At 40.3% G+C, this 27,001-nt stretch overlaps 1 protein-coding gene across 1 annotated transcript; it reads left to right on the forward strand.

Moving 5' to 3' along the window:
* Positions 1-20,578: 20,578 nt before the first annotated feature.
* Positions 20,579-26,464, forward strand: LOC122053453. Its single transcript, XM_042615505.1, has 8 exons — positions 20,579-20,869; positions 22,291-22,351; positions 22,797-23,106; positions 23,624-23,822; positions 23,925-24,011; positions 24,517-24,852; positions 25,249-25,396; positions 25,498-26,464. Exons 1-8 carry the CDS (start codon positions 20,579-20,581, stop codon positions 26,250-26,252), a joined length of 2,187 nt encoding a protein of 728 aa, XP_042471439.1. The 3' UTR covers positions 26,253-26,464.
* The last annotated feature ends 537 nt before the right edge of the window (positions 26,465-27,001 follow it).

Genomic DNA, 27,001 nt, shown 5'->3' on the forward strand with positions numbered 1-27,001 from the left:
ACATCCAGCTAGGACTTTCTCCTCGCTTCACTCACCAGACTTTCCATACCGCCTAACATCCCAGTTAGGACTTTCTCACTGCCCAGCTTCACTCACGGGACTTTCCCACCGCCCGGCTTCCTCATGACTTTCCCATTCACCTAGCTTCACTCACTAGGATTTTCCAATGCCCGGCTTCACTCACCGTGACTTTCACCTTCACCTAGCTTCACTCACTAGGATTTTCACCGGCTTCACTCACCGGGACTTTCCAACCGCCTCGGCTTCACTCACCAGGACTTTCTCCGTGCCAAACTCCCTGTTTGGACTTTCCCGTGCCAAGTCTCCATACTTGGACTTTCCGCGTGCTACTTGGACTTTTCCCGTGCCAAGTCTCCGTACTTGGACTTTTCCAACCAAGTCTCCATACTTGACTTTTCGCGTGCCAAGCTCCCTTGGACTTTTCCTTGCCAAGTCTCCATACTTGGACTTTTCAGTCAACCAGTCAACCTTGACCTAGGGTTGCACCAATAATCTCCCAACCATCTATTCTTGTCTCACATCAAGAATACAACTCTTCCACGAGTGTCAAACATCAACATGCAACTCAACTAGGTCAATCTTGACCTAAGGTTGCATCAACAATCTTCCCAAGTCAAACATCAAAATACAACTCGAGTCAAGTCAACTCGAGTCGGGTCAACCAGGTCAACCTTGACCTAAGGTTGCACCAACAATCTCCCCCTTTTTGATGTTTGACAAAACTATAATCAAGTTAGGTTAACCCGATAACCTAACTTAGGTTTTCCAACCATCTTCCAATGTCCAATGTTCTTTCCTTGAACATTCTCCGGACATTCTCCCCTTAGGTTAACCCGATAACCTAACTTGGGTTCTCCAATAGTTCTCCCCCTTTTTGACACACATCAAAAAGAATTCCAATGTTCTTCCTTGAACATTCCTTGACATTCTTCCCCTAGCTTAGGTTAAACCGATAACCTAACTTGGGTTCTCTAATAATTCTCCAATGAACACTCTCCCCTTTTTGACACACATCAAAAAGAAAAAGGAGAGTATCAAGGTCAAGAGTTTCTTCCTAATGAAAGTCCCATACCTTTCATTGAAACTCTTATTTTCCCTTTGATACTAAGCTCAACAATCCACTTAATGATAATCCCATATCACTAATCCTCAAGGAGTAAAAACTCCCCCTTGACCATTGCACCAACAATGTCTTGGAGAGTTTCAAACCTTTATAAATCTAAAACCTAACTTCCAGCCGAAATTTCAGACATGCAGTCTATCAGACCTCACTGGATCGGTCACCAGACCGATCCACAGCACTCTGGATCGGTCCAGTGACCGATCCAGCCCTCCCTGGATCGGTCCAGCGACCGATCCAGACACTGATCACAGGGATTTCTGATTTTTCTTCTCCCGAAATTCAGAAACCCCTAATAAATTCCAGAAAATTCGAAAAATTGTGAAATTTTGAGGATACATTCCTCATAACATACATTATCATGGAAAAATAGTTTTCTATGAAAATAGTTTCCATTTTCAAATCTTGATACAAAATTCGAAAACTTTGAAATAGTTCAAAGTTAAGTCATCTTTGTATCATCTTGCTCAATGAAGAATGCTATCACTAGGAAAGCTTCATCAAGGTTTTTCAAATCAATTTTAAAATGCTTTTAAAACCATTTGAATTTAGGACCATAATCTTAGGGCTAAATGTACATGACTTGTACACAAGCTTTCCCTATGATCCCTATTTTCTTGAATTAGGCTCATCTAGGTACAAAACCTATGCACCTTGATCCTAACTCATGATCCTAATATCTCACACACATCTAAAGTGTATCAAACACATCCAAGTCAATTTTGATGTGAGATATGGGTTAAGGTCAACTTAGGCTAAGTTCTCATGCATTTTCTAAACACCAATTTGATCTCAATATCAAATTATATGTTTGTCCTTAAATCAATTCAATTGATTATTAATGCAAGAGATGATGACATGGCATAAATTAGTAACATAAATGAAAACATGTGCCAATGTCATGATGTCATGGCATAAAGTTTGAAACTAAACTAACACATGACATATAGATAACCTAAGCATTATCATGACATTTCAAATGATAATAAGATAAATATGATGTCATGGCATGGCATATGGCAACCAATCATGGTAAGTTAGCATAGATAAATATACCTAGATTACCTATCTAAGTATCCTTAACCACTTTGCTAACTTAAAATCTAACCCTAGATTGCCCAAAGTGCTCCAAGAAAATGTCAAAACCCAAATTGGCATTTCTTGATCTCTTGTTTGATTTATACCATTTAAGATTTTACAAGAGTAGCACTTCTAAGTTAAGGCCCGGACCTAAGAGAATATCAAAATCCCAATTCAATATTTCTCTAGGTTTTTCCAAATTGTGTCAATTTAAAGTAAGATTAATATATTCTTACTTTGGCACAACTTACTCTTCCAAGGAGTGAATGATAAAGATTATTCCATTTCATTTTCAAAGGTTCCCAAAAACCTTGAAAATGCTCCTTGAGTGTCAATTTCCTCAAAGTTGGGTTAACTACCCTTCTAATTGGAGTTGACACTCTCTAACCCATCTATGGGATAGAGAAGATGCTCCTAGGAACCCAATACCTATTTGAGCTCATTGGGTTCACTAAATATTCACTAGGGATGACTTCCCTAGCAACCCTCCTAATGACCCTCTTAGGCTTTGAAGCCTTGGTCATTTGGGTCTCGTCAAGGTCAACTATAGGGGTGACTCCCCTTGTAACCTTGGTAATGGTCTTCCTAGCCCTAGGTTTTGTTCCATAATCGAATGGAACATTATGATAAGTGGGCTTGACCATTTGGGACTTAGGTTTGTGACCCAAACCTTTCTTGTCCTTGGACTTGGGTTTTTGACTCTTAAACCCTAGAGATGACTTCTCCATGTTCTTAAGAGTCTTTTCCAAAGTATCAAGTCTTGACTTCAAGACTTGATTCTCCTTCTCTAATACCTCAATTTTTGATTTATCACTCTTCCTTGAGGTATTCCTAGGCATATGTCTAGTTGATTTTGGATTCCTACCTAGGTTATCCTTAGCCTTAGATGGGTTGATCCTAGGGTTAGCTTTCCTAGTGTTATCCTTATCTAGACTAACATCTTTGGCACCTAAGCACATATATTGGTTCCTAGAATTATCATGCTTATCATTCTTGACAATTGCAATAAAACTACTAGCATGAGTCTTATTATTATTGCAAGAGTGTGCCTTAAATGTTACCTTAGGGTTTGCCTTAGCTCCCCCTATCGACGTGCTCGGTCTCTTGTCCTTGTGAGATTGCCTCCCCCTCGGACATTGACTCCGATAATGTCCCCTTCGCTTGCATTGGAAGCACACCACGTGCTCCTTGCCCTTGCGTGTTGGGACTCCGACTTCCTTGATCTTTGGCGCCGGTGGAGTCTTTCTAACCCTCTTTGGACACTTACTCTTGTAGTGCCCAAACTTCCTACACTCAAAACACATTATGTGTAATTTGCTTGAAATCACGTTTGTGTCTGGAAGCTGATGTAGATGAGCCTTTCTTCATCCCTTCCGGAGGTAGATGCTTCTTCTTGCTCCGAACTTGAACAAGAGGAACTCTCCTCCTCTTCTTCCTTGGATGTTGAGTAGCCCTCAACTCCCAATTCGCTCCCTCCATGATGTGAGCTACTTGGCTCACTAGGCTCCTCTTCATGGCTTGAAGTGGAGCTCTCCTCATGGTACTTGGCCAAGTTATCCCACAACTCCTTGGCATTGTTGTATTTACCTATCTTACACAAAACACTAGTAGGTAATGAAAATTCAATTGTTTTAGTTACCTCATTGTTGATCGTGAATTGGTGGACTTGTTCCTTCGTCCACTTGTTCTTCTCTAGAGGCTCTCCTTCTTTATCCATTGGAGGAGTAAACCCTTCTTGTACACAAAACCAGTTCCACATATTAGTCCTAAGAAAATACATCATCCTTACCTTCCAATATGCGAAGTTGTCGTTGTAGAAGGGTGGAATGGTGATGTCTTCTCCAAATTGATCCATCTCTAGCTTGTGCTCCCACGGGTGTGAATCCGATGAAGAGCGGCCTCGCTCTGATACCACTTGTTAGGATCTTTCGTACGGCTAGAGAGGGGGGGTGTGAATAGCCGACCCCAATCGATCGCGTTTCTTCCTACGATTAGGTTAGTGCAGCGGAAATATAAACTAGAAACGAAAGGAAGAATATCAAACCTTAGACGCAGCGATGTAACGAGGTTCGGAGATGATACTCCTACTCCTCGGCGTGTCCGTAAGGTGGACGAGCCCTATCAATCCGTCGGTGGATGAGTCCCCGGAGAACCGGCTAATAAGACTCCTTGTGGGTGGAGAAACCACACACGTTTGCAAAAGCAAACAAGAGTACAAGTACAAAGAATAAGCAAGAAATACAAGAAGAATACACAAGCACTCTACCAATCTTGCTTTCTCGTCGACTGGAGTCCGGATGAAGCAGCAGCTTCAAAAACCCTAACAGAACTCAACAGAGCTCAAGCACCAGAACAGCAGCTCTGTAGCAGAAGAGAAGAGGAAGAAGAGTTATCGCGCAGCAGCAGCCCTCGACCCCTTTATACCGGCGAAGAAGAAACAGTTGCGTCGCAACGGCTAGAACCCCGATCGGTCTAAGGACCGATCGCCCAGGCGCATGAGGCTTGCTTGTCACCCGATCGGTCCCGCATCGATCGGTGTCGCGATCAAGCCCCGACGGTCGTGGACCGATCAGGAACCTCTGACGGTCCATGGACCGATCGAGCTCCTCACGCCATCGATCTATTCCGATCGGTGCCCGCACCGATCAAAGATGGGTGGATCGGCCAGACCGATCCACGTTTTCTCGAGGTTCTGATCGGTCTCCGGACCGATCAGATTGCAACCGATGAGCTCGCCCTGATCGGTCACCGGACCGATCAGGCAACGATGTCTGGATCGGTCCACGGACCGATCCAACTCCTCGGTTTAGAGTGCCCTCTCTAACCTAATTCGGAGAACGAGCCACTGAGCCCTCTCCGACTCCATATGCCAAGCTTCACTCACTTGGACTTCTCAACACGGATGTCCGATCACCCTTGATCGATCTGGATTTTCCTTGCCGGCTTCACTCACGGGACTTTCCACCTGCCTCACTCACCAGATTTCACACCGCCTAACATCCCAGCTTAGGACTTTCTCATTCACCTAGCTTCACTCACTAGGATTTTCACCGCTGCTTCACTTACCAGGACTCCTTCACTCACTGGGACTTTTCCACTGCCCGGCTTCACTCACTGGACTTTCCCTTGCCTGGCTTCACTCACCAGACTTCCCAACCGCCTAACATCCCAGTTAGGACTTTCCACCGCCTGGCTTCACTCACGGACTTTCCAACCGCCTAACATCCCAGTTAGGACTTTCTCCTTGCTTCACTCACGGGACTTTCCATACCGCCTAACATCCCGCTTAGGACTTTCTCACCGCTTCACTCACGGACTTTCCCACTGCCTGGCTTCACTCACCGGGACTTTCCCATTCACCTAGCTTCACTCACTAGGATTTTCCCGAATGCCTGGCTTCACTCACCGGGACTTTCACCTTCACCTAGCTTCACTCACTAGGATTTTCACCGTGCCAAACTCACTGTGGACTTTCCCCGTGCAAATCTCCGTACTTGGACTTTCCCAGTGCCAAGTCTCCATACTTGGACTTTCCGCGTGCCAAGCTACCTGCTTGGACTTTTCCCCGTGCCAAGTCTCCGTACTTGGACTTTTCCAGTGCCAAGTCTCCATACTTGGACTTTTCGCGTGCCAAGCTCCCTGCTTGGACTTTTCCGTTTGCCAAGTCTCCATACTTGGACTTTTCAGGTCAACCAGGTCAACCTTGACCTAGGGTTGCACCAATAATCTCCCAACCATCTATTCTTGTCTCACATCAAGAATACAACTCTTCCACGAGTGTCAAACATCAACATGCAACTCAACTAGGTCAATCTTGACCTAAGGTTGCATCAACAATCTTCCCAAGTCAAACATCAAAATACAACTCGAGTCAAGTCAACTCGAGTCGGGTCAACCAGGTCAACCTTGACCTAAGGTTGCACCAACAGAAATTTCAATGACAATTGAACTAAAAATTTCAATAACTACAGTTACATCAGTTTGAGAATATCATATTACTTGCATCCTGCAGTTACATTAGATGAGAAGCTTCATATTGTTAGTCACAGAACAAACACTCGCAAGCTCCCTCCCTCAACTTGCATTATCAACGCTTGCAAGAACAAACTAATCAAAAAATTTTACAAGAAAGAAGAACAAAAGCAACAAGAAGAAGAAGAAGCACTTGTAGATCTTTTTTTTTGAAATAGAAGACAAAAAATGGAAACTAATTAAAACCTAAACAACAATGGTGTTGGTCTGGGTAGGCCGGCAGGAGAGGGTTGAGTTGCTTGAAACACTAAAATAATGTCTTCTCGATCTTTCAACTCAGGTTAGCACCAATAGCAAATAAAATAGAACCAATAAGAAACTAAAGAAAAGAGGCACCAAAATTTACTTGGTTACAACCTAGGTGGTTGTTAATCCAAGCCAAATAAAAGCTCTTAAAAAGTTTCCTTCACTGAAGGCGGAGAAGCCTCTTACATTCGTTAACAGCTCAGATCATTGCTAGGAAATCAATACAAAAGTTGTTATTTATTTTCTAAGTCTAAGGAGTATTTTTATAGCCCCTGAAAATTCTTATCCGCAGGCTGAAGGTGCCTTCCATAGGGCTGGAAGGCGCCTCCAGTGAGGCAAAGGATAAAATCCTTTCCGCCAATGGCTAAATTGCATGGTCGAAGGCGCCTTCCATGGCTGGTTGAAGGCGCCTTCTGCCTGAAGGTCGCGGAGGCGTCTTCAACTCTTGTTGAAGGTGCCTCTAGTAGCTCCATAGCTCCACTCTAGCTCTTCCGCTGCTCTGATCGCCTGAGTGATTTCGGCCAACGGAATAGGACTCACCCGAACTCAATTTTCGGCATTCTCCTCGAGGAGCCTTCCTCCCCGGCTTCTCGTCCCTCGGACTGCCATGCGCGTCTATATTGTCCGTCGGTGTACTCTTCCGCGGCACCTCGTCCCTCAGACGTACCGAGCCCGTCAACTCTCACCAGTGCCATCCTTCTTGCTAGCTACGTCTTTCACTCGACTTCCTGTGCTCCTAAGCTCCTGCACACTTAGACACAGAGATTAAAACATAATAGGACCTAACCTAACTTGGTCGATCACACCAAAATTAACCTTGGGGTACCAACAATCTCTTCTTTTTTTTATGTGAACAACCCAAGTTAAGTTAGGATAAACAAATATAAAGTTAAAACAATAAAATTACAAATATGCAATAAAGTGCAAAAAAAAATTTAAATTAAATTTTAAATTTTAACTACTACCTCCCCTAGACTTAATCTTCCCTTCTCCCCCTTTAATCATATAAAAAATTAGGGTAACACAAAAAAACTAAGGGTAACTTTCCAAACACAAAAAGTAAGTTATGAAAAATTTTTGGAACTTATTTTGATATCACTTAGAAAAATTGCAACAATTTTTTGAAATTTTAAGTTTTTTAAAAAAATTCTAAGCTATGAAATTGAAAATAAATTGAAAGTATTATTTTAACTAACAATTTCATGCTTATTAATTTTTCAATTAAATATTCAACTCAGTAATTGACTTCAAGGCTATGGCGAGACATTAGGCTTTCTTCGTTATTAGATCATCAACCACTTCTAGATAAAACCTCTTAAAGAATTCAAAAATTTAATGTACTTTCTGAAAGCCTTAAGTCTAATTAAACTTTTAATTTAGACAAGTCTTTAGAACCCAATATAGGTTCCTTCCAAATGGGTTAATCAGAAATTTCTTTGGTAAACATTTTTGAGAAATTTTTCTAACTTGTCTTTTGTAGTAATAAAAAAAATAATTTAGACCATTAAATTTTCTACTACTTGTATTACATGAGCATACATGATTTTTCAAGTTCTTTATTTCTTTTTTACAAAATATCATTTTCTAATTTTATTTTGTCAAATTCTTCTAATGGACAAGATTTGACTAAAATTATTTTTAATTCTATATTTTCTTTTTCAAGCTTGCAACAGTTTTTAGTTAATAATTTAACACATTTAAACGACTTATCAGGTGGAAGAGATCGTACCTGACTTACCTTGTCAACCTCGTTGTCTGTAGCTCCCCCTGAACTGCTGCTTTCTTCTGTTGGTGCTCCTCCTTCATCGATGCTCTCGATGCTCATTTCGGTAGAGCTTTCTTCGTGTTCGTCTTTTTGATGACTTGCCATTAACGCAAGTCCGGAAAAGGCTTCGACCTCCGATTCGGATGACGTTTTGTCCCACATCGCCTTTAGGTCTTGTATTTGTTCTTTTGGACGGGCTTCTTGTTCTTGCCTTTGTCCTTCTCATTGATCTTTAACTTAGGGCAGTTGTCTTTAACGTGCCCTTCTTCATTGCAGTGGTAGCATCTGATTGTTCTTCTCTCTCTACCCTGCGGATGGTTAGATTTTCTAGATTTATGTAATTTTTTAAAATGTCTTACCATCATTACTGTTTCATCGTCGTTGAGAGAGGATTTTAAATCTTGTTCGTCCATTTTTGCCTTAAGGGCAATGTTGTGCTTCGGCTCCTTGTTCAAATCTACACATCTCGTTTCATGGATTTCAAATGTTGAAAGTAACTCTTCTAAGGTAGCAGACTCTATATCCTTAGAGATATAATAGTCATATACTAATGATGGTCATTCCTTATTTCTAGGGAATACGTTAAGTGCGTACCTTAGCGAATCTTGGTTGCTTACCTTTTCTTCGAGATTTGAAAGTCCGGTGATGAGCTCCTTAATCCACGAGTGAAGGTGTGCCACAGTTTCATTTTCTTCTAATCGAAGGTTGGTGATTTGGTTGAGAAGTAGGTCCCGTCTCACAAGTTTCACCTCCGAGGTTCCTTCGTGTAGTTCTAGGAATTTTTCCTAGAGCTCCTTGGTAGGCTCGTAAGCTCCGATCTGATTAACTTCTTGTGGCGGTAGAACGCTTAGCAGATGGAACTCTATTTTACCGTTTGCCACAAAATCAGCTTGCTCCTTTTTGATCCAGTGGTATTTATCTTTACCTTTGGATGCTACAAAATCAAACTCCATTATTAAAAATAAATTGAAATCAATCTTGAAAAATACCTCTATCTTCTTTTTCCGATTGGCGAAGTCCCCCTCAAACTTTGGTGGGTGGATGCCTGATCCGGCCATCTCGTGTGCTTCGTTCGACGGTTAGTCTTCCTGAAACTGTTAGGCTATGATACTACTTGTTGGTCCGGGTAGGCCAGCTGGAGAGGGTTGAGTTGTCTGAAACACTAAAATAATACCTTCTCTATCTTTCAACTCAGGTTACCAGCAATAGCAAATAAAATAGAACCAATAAGAAACTAAAGAAAAGAGGCACCAGAATTTACTTGGTTATAGCCTAGGTGATTGTTAATCTAAGCCAAATGAAAGGTCTTAAAAAGTCTCCTTCACCGAAGGTGGAGAAGCCTCTTACACTCGTTAACAGCTCAGACTATTGCTAGGAAATCAATACACAAGTTGTTATTTCTTTCCTAGGTCCAGGGGTCTTTTTATAGCCCATGGAAAATCTTATCCGTAGGCTAAAGGCGCCTTCCATAGGGCCAGCGAGGCAAATGATAAAACTTTATCCTTTCCGCCAATGGCAGATTGCCTGGTCAAAGGCGCCTTCCATGGCTGGTTGAAGGTGCCTTCAGCCATTGAAGGCGCCTTCTACCTGAAGGTCGCGAAGGCGCCTTCAACTCCTATTGAAGGCACCTCTAGCAACTCCATAGCTCCACTCTAGTTCTTCTGCTACTCTAATCGCCTAGGTGATTTCGACCAACGGAATAGGGCTCACCCGAACCTAATTTTCGGCTTTCTTCTCGAGAAGTCTTCCTCCCCAGTTTCTCGTCCCTAAGACCACTGCACGCGTCCTTCTCGTCTGTCGGTGTACTCTTTCGCAGCACCTCGTCCCTCAGACGTACCGAGCCCGTCGGCTCTTACCCGTGCCATCCTTCTCGCTAGCTGCGTCTTCCGCTCGACTTCCTGTGCTCCTAAACTCCTACACACTTAGACACAGGGATCAAAATATAATAGGACCTAACCTAACTTGGTTGATCACACCAAAAATAACCTTGGGGTTCCAACAAATGGTACCTGAACAACAATTAAACTTGGAAATATGTCAATTTGTTCAATATTTGATAACTCATCTTGCTTTTTATCAACTATAGAACTCTGTAACAAATAATAAAAGTAAAATCAACTATCACCAAAACATAATACCAAAGTAGCAAATTGCACCAAATATACAAACCAAACCTTTTTCCGAGACTTTGTCTTTGCCCTTGTCTCAATTTGTTCAATTTTAGATTATTTTCTTTTAGAGTGTGGACATCCACGAGACATTACTTTCAGTGGACTATGAAACTTTTTGCTATCATTTCTTAATTCCTCATATATTATGTTGTTGTCCTGATCATCATCCAATGAATCACCAATATTGATATCCATAAACCTTTTTTTTCTTCTTTTAATATCCCTATTAAAACAAAGCACCTCTCATCATTTTTTGACCCAAGTTGTCCCACTTCTTGTAACAATGGTTGAAGATTATTATATCTTCGTATTCCCTCTGCATGTTGAAAAGAATCATCATAAATATTGATGATTCCTTGATATCCACGTTTAATGCTTTTGCACCATCGTTCCAAAATATAATTTTTTGGAATTGTAGTGACATTTTTTTCACTAGAACAAACATCAAATGTCTACACACAATTCCACGAAACTCAAAGAGACGACACAAACACTTCATCTGACATTGTAACTCACTATATTGTACTCAAAAGGAAATTTCTTTTGGAGTTGTTCCTGTTGGTGCGGTTAACACTAACGATTTAGCCCAGGTTTTGATGAATGACAAATCAGGTTAAGTTAGTTTGTTGTTGTCTAACACTTTGATCGAGTGTGTAGGAGAAGTCCAGACAGGTCGACGGGCTGACCGGATGTCTGGCACGAAGCCCAGCTAGGTCGACGGGCTGACCGGATAGCTGGCACGAAGTTCAAGCGGGTCGACGGGCTGACCGGACGCTTAGGCACGAAGTCCAGTTATGTCGACGGGCTGACCGGATAGCTGGCACGAAGTCCAGACAAGTCGACGGGCTGACCGGATAGTTGGCACGAAGTCCAGACGGGTCAACGGGCTGACTGGACGTCGGGCAGGTAAGTGAGGTAAGTCACTCGAGGGGAGTGACTGCGAGGACGCGTTCCCGGGAAGGGAACATTAGGCGTCGATCCGGCTTAGATCCATTTTGGATATCTAAGTCGAGATCGTGACTAGATTCCGGTCTCGGAAAGACGGAATCTAAGTCATACTCTATTTTGCTAATTCATACTCAATCTGCGTATCTATAAAACTGTGATAACAATCTGTGTTGCAGGGTATATTTGCCTCGGACTAACCTTTTCTTGCAGGAGAAGGACTTTCTGGAGAAGAGGGGTCTGGGCGCCCGGAGGCGAATTTTATCCAAGCCGAGTCGTCGCCACGTGGAGTTCACTGATTAGACTTGCCACGTCGCACCAGGGCGCCCGGAAGGGATCCAGGCGCCCGGAGCAGCATATAAAAGAAGCCCCAGGGGTAGGGGTGAACCTTCAATATCAACTCAGAACTCTTAGACTGCTTGCTCTGCTGCTCTGCGCTCCAACGACGCTAACGAAGCTCCGACAACGTGCTCTTTTCCTTGTAGCTTTCCTTCTGTCGGTATAGCTTTGTTTTATTGTTTATTAGCATTTCTTGTACTGCCTTTGTAATTATCATTTCAAACTGCTAGTAAATTGCCCAACGAAAGTACTCACGGAGTACGGGCCTTCAAGTAGGAGTCGTCACAGGCTCCGAACGAAGTAAAATTACTGTGTCTATTCTTTTAAATTCCGCCGTGCTTAACTCTTTTTCAACGTTGTTTTTCGAATCGATATTCACCCCCCCTCTATCGACGTTTCACGATCCAACAGTTCCCTCTTTTCCATATACAGTTTCCATCACCTTAAAAAAAGTGTTGACCTTTATTGCTTTACAAATAAAGTATTACAAAACATCAAACCTTGCAGTTTATTTTGAAACAACTTAAATATCTTGTTAGTGTAAACACTTTGAAAATATTTTTCAATTGGATTGTTACTGATGACCGGAATTATTGAATTGAAAGATGCAAAATCAGAATTATCTTCCTTTTCAAAGCATTGTCATATTGTTCATCAAATTGCTTCAAAGTTATTTTCGAATGAACATAATCATCAAAAATTACATTCATACTCTCATTTTTTTGACTTGTCGACATCTCTACTCAAAATTTATCTTTTACATACATAGATATCTACTTATAACGAATTTCATATAAAAAATTCAACCGGTCATTTTTCTCCAAGTTAAAATTCTTCAATTATTTTTTTTAGTTGCTATCACATTCTGTAGATGTCAAAGAATTGTAAATGATATTCTTAAAATTTCTTTTTATCAACTTATAGTTGGCATGACTACTAAACTTGGCTAGAAGTTTTTTCATAATATGCCAAAGATATAAATGATGACGAGAGTCCGGAAATACCTCAAGAATTTCAATTTCCATGGCTTTACATTGATATGCAAAAATAGCTTGTGGAGCTCATCCCCTTATGCATGTCAACCATGATTTAAATAACCAAATGAAAGTTTCTGAATTTTCTTTAGATATCAAATCACAGTCAAGTAATATGGATTCACCATAATGATTTACTCCAACAAACGGAGTAAATGATATATCATAACTATTGGTAAGATATGTAGTATCAAATGTAACAACATCAGAAAAAGAATCACATACAACCCTACATCTTGGTTAATCACATAAAAGAAATTTGAATTTCTACTTTATATATGACAAAAGTAATTATTCAAGGCTTGTACATCACCATTCCTGAACCTTAATCTCTGTTCTTCAACCACATAATTTCTACACTTTCTCTTATCAAATGGTAAATTTTCATAGCCACCAGCTTCAACAACAAATGATTGAAAACTCTTATTCAATGTTATTTCCGCTTGATCATTCAACTCTAATTTCCTCTTAGTATGAGAATCTAACACTTTATTACATCTAAAATGTCTTGACTTACATGAACTTAATGCATGATTATGTTCTAAGTGAATACTAGTAATAACACATAATTCATCATTTTGAACTGTAATATTAATCTTTACTTTGCAATCTATTTTACTGCAAGGTCTAGGATAACAAGAATTTTTCACTCTAGGAATGGTCTTATCATTTTTAGAGCATCCGAATGAAAAATGCTTCATCTGACCATCATCTCCTTTTTTGGAACTCAACTTTGAAATACCAAAACCAAGACCTTGGGCATATGATTTATAAAAATTACAAACTTCTGTTGGATCAATCGCACGTGAGAGGGGGGGGGTGAATCACGTGGTTTTCAAAATTTTTCTTTTCAATTTTAAAAACAGAGTAGAGTTCGCAGTGAAAAATTAAAATGAAAACTACATCAGAAGACACGAGCGGTTTACTTGGTTCGGAGCCTTCGATGACTCCTACTCTAAGACCCAAATCCCGCAGACCTATCGACAGGTAATTTACTAAAGGCCTCTTCCGGTAACTCTGGAAAAGGAAATCAAGTACAAAGAAAGTCAGAATAAGTGCAATACACCACACTTGTCCTTTTGTAGTAATCAAGTACACAAATGAAAAGTTATCGACACTTTTATAAATAGAAGTAGGGCCACTCATGTGTCGGTGTCGGATTGTCAACCGTGATAAGAAGTTCTCGAAACAATTGTCAGACATAGCAGCTTCATAGTAGAGTCGTAGCAGAAGCCTGGAGCAGTCAGAAGTTCATTTGGATGCATAGTAGCTCGTATAGTTGTTGTGTTTTGAAGGCTTCTCGAGACTGCCTTATATAAGACATGGAAGGCGCCTTCCATAGCAATGGAAGTGTTGGATCGAGATCGCGCTAGAGGGGGGGGGTGAATAGTGCTCGTGGTTAAATCGTTCGATTATCGGAATCATAAATCATACAAGAAATTAACAGAGTAATAAGCAGCGTAATAAAAACAGTCAAACACAGAGACACATGGAAGATTTACTTCGTTCGGAGCCTAAGACGACTCCTACTCGAAGGCCCGCGATCCTTGATCGCTTCCGGTGGGCAACAACTATAAGCTCGATAACAATTACAAATTACAATGAAAGTATTGAAATAACTTTTTACCGACAACTTAAGAAAGAGGAAAATTGGAGCTCCGAGTCGTCGGAATGTCGCAACAGCACTTCGGAATGACTTTGTTAGCAGCACGTCGAAGAATGAAAGCCTGGAACTTGATTATTTGAAGTGCTGGTCGAAACCCCCTTATAAAGGGTGTTCAAGGCGCCTTGAAGGCTGTTCAAGGCGCCTCCATGCTGCCGAGTCTTCCGCGTGGATCAAATCTGATCTGGTCGAACTTCATCCTTTTAAGGCGCCTTATACCCTGCTCAAGGCGCCTTTTAAGGCGCCTTATAATCCCTTCAAGGTGCCTCCATGGATGCTTCGCAGCCAGGTCAGCTTTTGCACCCGAGGCGCCTCCAAGCTCCATGGAGGCGCCTCAGACACTGTTCATCCAAGGAAAAGCTTCCTTATTTTGTATCTACAAGACATGTTAGTCCCAAACAATATCCTGCAACACAAAGTTAGCACATAAAACATAATACAAGAAATAATAAAGACAGTCTCCGGACTGTCTGAGTCTGACTTCGGATTTTCGTCCGGAAACCCTAGGTTGACCCGACGCCTACTGTTCCCTATGCGGGGAACGCGTCCTCACCTACTCCACTCAGGAGATTTACCTGATACCAGTCCGGTCCTCCAGACCGACTGGACTTTCCGCCTAGGGTTACCACCCCCTAGGACCTAGGGTTGCCGCCCCCTAGGGTTTTTCTCCACCTAGGGTTACCACCCCCTAGGACCTAAGGTTGTCGCCCCTTAGGGTTTTCCTCCACCTAGGGTTACTGCCCCCTAGGATCTAAGGTTGCCGCCGCCCCCTAGGATCTAAGGTTGCCGCCCCTTAGGGTTTTCCTCCACCTAGGGTTACCGCCCCCTAGGACCTAAGGTTGCCGCCCCTTAGGGTTTCCCTCCACCTAGGGTTACCGCCCCCTAGGACCTAAGGTTACCCCCCTTAGGATTTTCCTTCACCTAGGGTTACCACCCCCTAGGACCTAAGGTTACCCCCCTTAGGATTTTCCCCTGCCTAACCGCAGTTATGACTTTCCTGAAACCTTATTTAACCACGTTAGATAACAAGGAACCTTAACTTTGAATCCCTTTGCCATTATCAAAACTGAGATTCGATCGTCGGATGCTTACTGCACCAACAGGAAGGCGCCTCCAATGAGGCAAGTTCGATCCCAAACTGTTTGGCACTTATCCGTTGTGAAGTCAAAAATTCATCCTGCGAATGGCGCCTTCCATAGCCATGGAGGGCTCTTTCGATGAACAATACAAAGACACCTTCCATCTCCGTTGAAGGCACCTTCGAACACTGTTCATCTGAAGACAATTTTTTCCTTTTTTCCTTGCAAAAAATGTTAGTTCAAAATACCCTTCAAAATAATTATTAGGACAATAATAATGAATAAAATGTAGTAATTAGTTCCTGTCCCCCAGGATCAGGAACTGGTCAAGCTCTTAGTTTAGGGAACCCAAATGGACCTAAATTGGACCAACGCCTACTGCCCCTTCAATTGGGACACGTCTTCACTTGGTCACTCTCATTCAGTGACTTACCTTAAATTACCATCTTGTCAGACATCCGGTTAACCCGTCGATCTGTCTAAACTTTATGCCAGTTATCTGGTCGGCCCGTTGACCTAGCTGGACTTCTTGCCAGATATCTGGTCAGCCCGTCGACTTATCTGGACTTCATACCAGCATCCAGTTGGCCTCGTTGACTTAGCTAGACTTTATATCAGCTATCCGGTTAGCCTGTTAACCTAGCTAGATTTCTTGCACACTTAATCAAGTGGTTAGATCATAACAAAACCTAACTTAACTTACTTGTCATTCATCAAAACTCGAGTTAGACTATTAGTGTAAACCACACCAATAATCTCCCCTTTTTTGATGTAATGATAACTTGGGTTAAGTTAGGGAAAAAATGCAAACATAAATAGATAAATGATATGGATTAAGTTATTTAGATTTCGATTGGTTTCAACTTAACACCTTAATCCTCCCCCTTTAGCATTCATAAAAAAACATGAATAGATATTCAAGAAAAAATATGTCAGGGAAAGTAAACAGAATTTTTTTTTTTACAATAATTCTTAGGATTACTTGAGGGATAAAAAAAAATGTTATAAGCATAAAAGCTTTTCAAAATGTTATTTTTTTTTACAACATATGTTAAAATATGTTCAAAAATAATTTTGAAACCACTTAGTATTTCAAAATGATAATGAAAATAACTTATTAAAAATCTGAAAAAAAAAGTTTTGAAAAGTGTCTTTTCAAAAACCTTTTAAAAGTATTTTCAAGACATCTTGTAAAGCAAATTTCAAAAATTTTAAAAAATTTTAAAGACATCTTTCAAAACAAATTTAAAAATATTGTATATTAACATTTTCACAAGGCTAATAAAGTTGAAAATACTTTAAAATCTACTAACTTTAGAAACTTTAAAGTTTTCCAATTTTTTTTTTTTGAAAATGTTAAGTTCTCCAAAAAAAGACTTAAAAGATTTAAAGTTAAAGTTCTCCAAAGCAAAAGTTAAAATACTAAGTGCTGCAACATTTAAAATTGTTTTAAAATAGTTTGGAAAAATTGAAACAGTTTTCAAAATAATTTTTCAAAACATGTGATAATCTTTTTCAAAAATGGATTTTAAAAAAATAAAAAATATTTTCAAAATTTATTGACTTATTAATCCTCCCCCTGAACTTGATATCATTTCAAAATAATATAGTAAATTATAAATTGTCCTTAACTGTCTAATCGTTAGTTACTAACTAACTATCAGAACACAACAATTTTCACTTGGTTAATCAGGTTAGGTCTTTGTATCCAGTTAGTGTTTGACTAACCTGAATTACTTAACCTGATTGCTATAGATTTGATATTTAACACTCAGACTTATGTCGATGCACTGATATAAGCATCTTAAGTCCAGACAATATGCCTATATATCTCACCTCTTTCTAAGTTTGATAATACATAAACAAGATAACCCTAATATATTGGTGAAATGCTCAAGTCCTAGATCCATCTATACTAAGGCTAAAATTGATTTTGAAAATTCTAAAAATAAGGGAATTTTGAGAAAAATGTAAGTAAAGAATTTTACCCTAGAATTTGGAAAATTTGAAAATAATTTTTAAAAATGATGGTCCTAGTCTATGAAACACATTCATAATTTTAACAATTATACTGAAAAAACTAACTGAAAATAGTAAGTCAAATTATATACAATGTATAATAATGTATGTAACACGATCAGGTCTGATTAATGTAGCAGGTGGTGGTAGGGGTCGCTCAGGAGCGCAGAGCCTGAAGAATTTGCTCAAATCTGGTGGTTATGTTGTCTCGGAGAGAAGTAAATCCAGTGGTCATCTCCCCCCGGAGTGTGCTGAATCCATCTGAGACTGATTGCCGAATCTACGCGGAGGACTCCTCAAGTCGAGCGAGTCGATCCTCGATGGATAGAGAAATTGAGAGCTAGGTCAAGGTCGAGGGCTGGTCTAAAGTTGGAGGATACTCAAATATCTCCTCAGTCATAAACTCTGGCCACTCCTCTCCCTTGGCTGGGATAGGTGGAAAGTCATCCTCGGCCTCGACTAATATGGCTAGCTGTGGCCCACCTCCCTGCATTTTGACATTAAATAATTTATGTAAAAACAAATCTCTTTTTGTTACCTTAGCATCGTTGGTTCCCTCGTGCAATTCGATGAGTTTATCCCACAGCTCCTTTGTATTTTCGTGTAGGCCGACACGGTTCAGTTCTTCCTTCGTTAGCCCGCACTGGAGTGTGTTGAGAGTCTTGAAGTCGATCTGAGCCTTTTTCTTTATTTCCGGATTCCAATGTTCTAGGTCCATTAGAATTCCAACGTTGTCGATGGGAGCTTTGTAGCCTTTGGTGATGCTAAACCATGGGTCGAAGTCGGTTTTCAGGTATACCTTCATCCGCTTCGTCCAGTATGAGAAGTCGTCACCGTTGAATAAGGGAGGACGAACGGTGTTGTACCCTTCAAGTTGTGCCATTTGAGTGTTGAAAAAATAAACTAAAGAAGGTACCAAGACCTGGTCTTGGATTAGCAGAGTTTAAGATATAAATAAAAAATATAGAGAAATTTGAGAGGTGTTGCACTAATCTCAAATTAAAATTGAACGAAAAAAATTATCTAAATAGGTAAAGTTTTACCAATTCAAATAGAATGTAAAAAAATAAAAAGTGATTCCCTCGGCTTGATTGGTGGTTGCACCAATTCAGAGCAAAACCTGCTCTGATACTATTTGTTGGATCGATCGCATGTGAGAAGGGGGGGGCAGGTGAATCACGTGGTTTAAAAGTTTTCTTTTCGATTTTAAAAATAGAGTAGAGTACGCAACAGAAAATTAAAATGAAAACGACACCAGAAGACACGAGCGGTTTACTTGGTTCGGAGCCTTCAGCGACTCCTACTCCAAGACCTAGGTCCCATGAACCTATCAAGGGGTAATCTACTAAAGGCCTCTTGTAGTACCTCCGGAAGAAGAAATCGAGTATAAAGAAAGTCAGAACAAGTGCAATACATTGCACTTGCCCTTTTGTAGTAATCAAGTACACAAATGAAAAGTTACCGACACTTTTAAAAATAGAAGTAGGGCCACTCGTGTGTCGGTGTCGGACTGCCGACTGCGATCGGAAGTTCTCAGAGCAGTTGTTGGGCGCAGCAGCTTCACAACAGAGTCGTAGCAAAAGCCTAGAGTAGTCGGAAGTTCAATCGGATACGCAGTAGCTTGTATAGGTGCTATGTTCTGAAGGCTTCTCGAGACTGCCTTATATAAGGCATGGAAGACGCCTTCCATAGCCATGGAAGGCGCCTCTAATGAGGGAAGTTCGATCCCGAACTGTTCAACACTTATCCGCTGCGAAGTAAAAAATTCATCCTGCGGAAGGAACCTTCCATGGCTATGAAAGGCGCCTTCGATAAACAGTACGAATGCGCCTTCCATCTTCGTTGAAGGCACCTTCGGACACTGTTTATCCAAAGACAATTTTCTCCTTTTTACCCTGCAAAACAATGTTAGTCTAAAATATTCTGCAAAATAATTATTAGGACAATAATAATGAATAAAATGTAGTAATTAGTTCATGTTCCCCCAGGACCAGGAACTAGTAAAGATCTCAGTTTAGGGATCCCAAATGGACCTAAATTGGACCAACACCTATTGTCCCTTCAATCGGGATGCGCCCTCACTTGGTCACTCTTCTTTAGTGACTTATCTTAACTTACCATTTTGCCAGACATCCGGTTAACCCATCGACCTGTCTGGATTTCATGCTAGCTATCCGGTCGGCCCGTTGACCTAGCTGGACTTCTTAAGAGATATCCGATCAACCCGACGACCTATCTGGACTTTGTACCAACTATCCGGTCAGCCCGTTGACCTAGCTGGATTTCTTGCATACTTAATCAAGTGGTTAGATCACAACAAAACCTAACTTAACTTACTTGTCATTCATCAAAACCCGAGTTAAACCGTTAGTGCAAACCACACCAACAACTTCTTCTTTAGATGAAAAATACATCTCAACTTGTGGAGTATCAAGTGCATTTGAGGTTGATGAATCACCCAATACTGACACATCACCCTCGATTAATAGTTCTTACTCCATAACAATTTACAACCTAAATTCAAACAAAATTGAAGATGGAAATAAATAATAGCACAAAGAAATGTTTAAGAATATTATTAGAAAAAAAACTAAAGATGGAAATAAATACAGTATGTTTCTTTTACTGTTATGAATACACATGACCATCAGTAGTAACAGATCATACAACAACATCATACTCTATCTATAAAACTACCATGCACATCCATTGCTACAACCAAGTTAATATTGACACGAGGTCTAAAATAGTTTGATGCACAACATAGAAGGTGGTTGTCTACAACAACACTAAAGAGCATTCAAAAAATGAGAAATCCTAACAATTTAGTCAGAAAGTTAAACTTGACAAGATTTACTGTGCATAAGGCTGACATAGAACCACTTGACTTAAAATAAGAAAATAAATGAGAAATGATATCAGAGAGAATGAAACACACAAATTTTGTAGATTATAATAGCAAAAGAAACATTCTTCGTGACCCCAAGAAGAATAGAAAAGACAAGAGGAAGGAGGAGATACCGTCGAAGGAAAGGGAGAAGGTGTCGATCCTGCTCCGTGGGCAATGAACACCGCTGCCAAGTCACACGGAGACAGCAGCAAACGGAGCTTGTCATATGGAAAGAACTTGGCGAGGCAGACGATGCAGTCGAAGGGGGTCGGGGTCGAGGTCGGAGTCGAAGGGCTGCTTGTTGGCAAGGATCACAGATCACGACGTAGAAGAAGAGAGGGAGGACGTCAATATGGTTCCTTATGGTCTGTTTGGGAGGAGGTGAGGAAAGGGGAAGGAAGGGGAAATAAGGGGAAGGGAAACTTTGAACCTCGTTTGGGAAGGAGTGAGGAAAGGAAAGGAAAGGTAAGGAAGGGTAAGCTTTAACCTTCGTTACCCATGGAAAGAGAGATTTTCTTACACCCCGAATTGGGATGTAAGGAAGGGGAAGGGAAAACAAAATATTTTTTATTCTAATTCTATCCCTGTTCTTAATATTTAAGAAATATTTCAATTTCTAATTTTACTATGTCGCCGGAGTTCAATTTCCTTGCATTCTTCACAGCTCGCTTGCTACCAGATTATTAGAGGAGGGGATCCGATACGTCTTCTAACTGAATTGAAGGGAGAAATTATTTCTGTCGTCAAAATTTAAGAGGATATCTACTATTTTTTAAGAAATATTTCAATTTCTAATTTTACTATGTCGCCGGAGTTCAATTTCCTCGCATTCTTTACAGCTCGCTTGCTACCAGATTATTAGAGGAGGGGATCCGATACGTCTTCTAACTGAATTGAAGGGAGAAATTATTTTTGTCGTCAAAATTTAAGAGGATATCTACTATTTTTAAATTTTTCCATCAAAATTTAATAAAATTTTAAAGAATAGGAATTCTCGTTATCAGCGTTATCTTTCAAATTTTTTTATTTAAAATTTCTAAAATCATTATTTTATTATCAGTAATTCATTGTTTTGTTATAAATAGTATAAAAAAATTGATTTTTTATTAAAAAAATAACTAATTTAAATGATAATATAAAAAATTAATTTTATTATTAAAAATATCTAATTTATATTTATAAAATAAATATTAATATTATGAAAATTTTCTAATTTAAAAAATAAGGGTATTTTTATAACTTTATCTATTTAACCTTCATTCCCTTTCCTTTCCTCTCAAACAAAGTAACACATGTTACGTTAATGAACCTTCCATCCCTCCCAAACAAGGAGAAGTTAAATACTTTACTTCCCCTTCCTTCCCCTCCCTTCTCCTTCCGTTAATGAACCTTCCCTCACTCCATCCAAATAGAGGGTTAGTGGGGAATCAGCGACGAGGGTGTGGCGGGGGCAGTAGCAAGCGGAGCTTGTCGTTTGGTCACGACATGTGTTGGGGGGGGCTGTGAAGAACTGTTGGAGCCTGCGGGGGTCTGCCATCCTTCCGAAACCGTGAGCTCATAGTCTTTTCAAGATGTATTTGAAAGGAATTGTTCCTAATCCACCATCCTTCCACAGCTACGAACACTTTCTGAAATGTACTCAAAGAGATGATTCCCAATCTGCCATCCTTCTAAAGGCATGAGCACTCATTCCATGTTTACTAGTATGGGCGGATCATATAAAGAATGAATAACACATCGATTGAGGCACTTTCCGTTGTTTATTTATTTTAAAAAGTATAGACGGATGATTTTAAATAAGTCCGTAGATTAAATTTGATACATTTTCTCGTCCACCCAAAATTGGATATAACACTTGCATTCGTCCTTCACTTTGGCTACTTCAGGTTACTCAACAACCAACGGCGAGGTCACGGGACGAGGCGTGGGTTCGCAAGTGTCGTGGAGGTGAGGCATGAGATCGTGAGCATGGCGGATGAGAGGTTGAGATCGTGTCCCTATTTCAAATACAATGAGATTAGATCTGATCTCTGCATTCTATTATACCCTTTTATATTAATCTACAAGATGCACAAATACGATGAGACTCTTAAATAAATTTATTTATTTATTTAACATGTAATTGTACATTGATTCCTTAATCCCTTTTTCAAAGTATATATATATATATATATAAAATTGGATCGGAGATTTCCTTATTCAGATGGGTCCGTCCCATCCGTTCCGTCCCGGACCATGACGGATTGACCCATCGAGAGCACTAGTGGAGGAGAGGTTCGTTGATTCAGTTCTGAATGAAGAATTTAATTTATTTTTGGAATTAAAAAGTTGCTTGTTTGATCCGATGGCCTTCCTGATAAATAGTCCGTTCCACGCAGGCAGGCCTGAATTCTTCTTGCTTTAATCCCGAAAAAGAGGCAGAGGAAGGCGATTGGGCCGAGTTCCCAGATCAGCAGGCGGACTATTCTTCCTCCTCCCCACGACCCGGAAGGCGGTTGCAGTGGCGTCGGCTCCTCCGCTCCACTTGTTTCTTTAAAGCGAGCGCCGGGTCTCGACGCAGTCCCACTCCAATTCCCGTGGCCTTCTCGCCGGCCGCTCCTCCTTTCTCCGTTTAATCCTCCACGGAATATACGGTGCCCCGACGCCGGAGGCTGCATTAGCACCGCCGCGGCCCTCCATTTTCCCGACTACTCGCGCTCTTCGTAAGTGGTTACTCTGTAAAGGGCCCCCCTTCCTCCTTCGGTTTTGGGTTGGTTCGGTAACGTTTCCGGACATGAAGAAGGTCGCCACCAACGAGCATGATACCTATATTCTCTCGCAAAGGTTCTTTCTTATTCCCCTCTCAATCCCTCCGGGTCGCTGGCTGGTGTTTTCTTTTCTCTCTTTCTCGACTTTCTGCGTCTTTAATCGGAAGCAGATTCTTTTGTCATTTTGCTGAATTTCGAAATCGGGTTTGGGGTTTAGTTTAGGGGTTAGGGTTTGTTCGTTGAGATTTTTGCTGAGTTGTTGCTATCGGAAACTATTTTTTTTTTTTTCTGGAGCTACAGTATTCTGGTAGTAACGTAATGCATTTTTCTCGCAATCTGCAAGAATCTCAATGTGTTTGTTTACAATTTTAGGGTATCCAAAACCTGGGTCATTTCTTGAGAATTTGTATGTGAATTTTGTGGCGGTTTTTTAGAGGAAAATCATGAACGTGCAATTTTCTAACTCTCGCAGGTACAACCTATCAACGCCTCTTACTCTACTCCAAGAGGTTTATGAGGTTGCTGATACTGATGTTAAGATAGACTGGCATGCTCTTGTCAAGAAAACTGCAACTGGAATTACGAATGCCCGAGAGTACCAAATGCTGTGGAGGCATTTGGCCTACCGTCACCCATTGCTTGATAAGATAGAAGAAGGAGCTGAACCTTTGGTTGGTTACTTTGTGTCCATATTCTGTTCTTGTGTTTACAATTTTATAAAAATGGTTGAATTACAGTTCAACCAGATTGATAGTACTTGCTTCATGTTGCAGGATGATGACAGTGATCTCGAGATAGAATTAGAAATTGTACCTCCTGTCATAGATGAAGCCGTACGACAGGCGACAGAGTGCGTCCAGGTACTTGTTTCATCATATTATGTGTCTGTAACTGTCATTTGTATAGGAATAATTTCATTGAACATCATGAAACATTCAAATAAACTATCTCCTCTGGTATGAAACTTGCGCGCGCGGGCACACACACACTGATATAGTAGGTGTTGAAAATGGTAATATAAATCTGTTGTCAACAGATTGTTTTATATTGTCTACTAATGGTAAGATGAACTTTGATTATGCTTATTTGTTATTGTACAAATTTTAGTCATGGTCGAAAATGCTCACTTATTGCAATTGGAAAAAAGAAAATTGTTACCATACATTGCAGAGCACGTCTGAAGACAAATTTCTAAACTAATCTAGTTTAAATGCCCAAGCAAGGCCAAACCCACATGTTCAATACCTCATAAACCTAACTAAACTAGATCATCGCAATTGGACAAATCCATGAAAGTTTTTTTTTCCCGTTAATTGTAATTTTCATATGTGGCTGATTAAATTAATGTATTCCCCACATGTTTAGCTTTTGTTCTCATCATGCGGACTAGGCTCAACAAAGAAGACAGGTCTAAAAGCTCCTTTGGTTGAAAAAGGAGTTGACAAGGAGATTTTAGACGCCGCTCCAGGTAAACAACCCCCTCAAACTAGCCATGGTGTTGCTGTTAGCACTCTCCTGAAGAAGCAGACAGAAAATGAATTGTTAGGTTCAAGCTATCCTCCTAAGAAGAAGAGGAAGCTATGGACTAAAGAGGAGGATAAGGAATTAATAGCTGCAGTACGTAAATTTGGAGAAGGTAATTGGGCAAACATTCTCAGAGAAAATTTGAAGCTTGACCGTACACCATCCCAGTTATCTCAGGTACTGAACTTGTTTTTTTTCTCACTTCAATGGGCCATAATATTTCTTTTTTGCTCTTTTTCCTTTTTGTGGTCTTAATGGCCGATAAGATTTTGCAACAATAGAAGATTGGTATATTTTGTTTAATGGCATGTTCCCATGCTAATCTGCTTCAAGACATGCAAATTGAGATATGGTAATCTGGTTAGCAGCAAAATGAATATATGTTGAAGAGCATGAAAGGACTGTTCCACCTTCTACATAGATTAATGCATATCCATCAGATTTAATCATAGCAATCAATTTATGCAAGTTCAATGCCTCATACTACACTAAAATTTTCTCAGAAATAAAAAAGTTTCTTTTCTGATATTTATGAACACCGATGATAATTTTGTATATTTTTGGTAACTGCAGAGATGGTCCATCATCAGGAAGCGTGATGCTAACATCCTTGCTGTTTCGGGCAATAAGTCGGTTAGCTCAGCCCAATCTGAAGAGAGGATAGCAGCACAAAAGGCAATTATATTAGCTCTTGATACTCCCAAAGGTGGTAGACTATCAGGTTTGCAGTCTAAGTTCTTTCTTTATTCCCTTTGTACACTCGTAAATGCATAACAGCGACAATCTTAGTAGTGGTAACTATACTTCTCAACTTTATTACAGGTGGCGCGCAATCAATTGGCAGGACAAGTTCTTCACCACTCGTAGGTTCAGTGCCTGAAGCATTGGCAGTCTCAAGCCAACCATTTAATCAACATAAACCACCTGTTCCAGCAGCATCTCAAGCATTAGATTCAAGATTTCCCTATAAATGCGGGACAACCTCAACAAAATCTACTACACATTTTGCTACAAATTCTTCGATACAAGCTGCTGCATTTGCTGCTGGGGGGCGCATTGCTACACCTTCCACTGCTGCCTCTTTATTCAGAGCTGCACAATCTAAAACTGCTGTTCATATTGGGCCTTGCAGCAGTAGTGTACCTTCTTCAAGTAACTTAATCAAATCATTTGCTGTTACTAGCACTGCAGCAATGGCGTCAAAGAGCATGCCGACAGTTGGTACGACTGCACCATCTTTGGCAAATCCAGTGTCATCTTCCTATAATACAAAACCTGGAGGGCAGCAAGTGCAAGGTTGCTCTGTCGAAGTGGTAAAGAATTTGCAAAATGCAGGATCAGACACAATTCCACAAGATCTATTGGGTAAAGAAGTAGAATGTGCAGATGATAGCGAATTATATAAACTGCTGGAATTGGATATGGATTTAGCGATAGAGAATGATGTTGGCAATGCTAATGATGCATCAGAATCTGTTGCGCCGAAGTCGCATGCTGCAAAAGAATTACTCACTGAAAATGCAGACAGCAAAGTGGTTTCCTCTGTCTCAGAAACAGAGAACTTGAAAAGTGGATAATGGAGATTATGCTTCAGCAGGGAAGGCAATTTCATCAATCAATAAGGATAATAAAATCTCAATCAACTAGTTTCAAACTGTTAGACATATTGGATGAACCAAAGGCTAGACCGGTAAAAAAAACACAGGAATCTTTTAAGGAATTAATAAATTTTTTAGGGGCTATATTTCATGTCCATGCTGACTTTTTCAAAGACCATTTGATTTTTGAAGATGATTATGATGTGCATATATGAAAGTATTTTTTTTTTAATTCAGTTTCCAGCTCAAGTAGTTATTTTTCATCAAACTAGTTTCTGTCATTCATGTTCAATAAGTTGCATGTGGAAATCACAATTTGGTGAGTTTATTCACTCTTATCAACAATGTCCAAACTTCTCATCCTGTTGACATCCACACCCACCGAAGAGTTCACAGGCTGCCTCAGCATACAAGAACTCTTGTGATCCGCAATGGTCCACTGCTCTTTCTTCTCTGATTGCTGCTGGTTGCGGGCCGACAAGAGAATTTTCTATCTTAATTTTGAGTAGTTCAGTAGTGTTCTAGTAGTTACGAAATCGTACTTACTATTGTAGGATTACATGATTTTAAAAATTCTTATTTGGTTCGGAGCCTTCGACGACTTTTACTCTAACACTCACGATCTATCGGACCATATTGATGGACAATTCACTATAATCCTCTTTCGGAACTGCTAAAAGAGTGAAACAAGTATAATAGAAAAACTAGAACAAGTGTAACAAGTTACA

The sequence above is a fragment of the Zingiber officinale genome, chromosome 3A (genome assembly GCF_018446385.1).
Source record: "Zingiber officinale cultivar Zhangliang chromosome 3A, Zo_v1.1, whole genome shotgun sequence".
Classification (NCBI taxonomy): domain Eukaryota; kingdom Viridiplantae; phylum Streptophyta; class Magnoliopsida; order Zingiberales; family Zingiberaceae; genus Zingiber; species Zingiber officinale.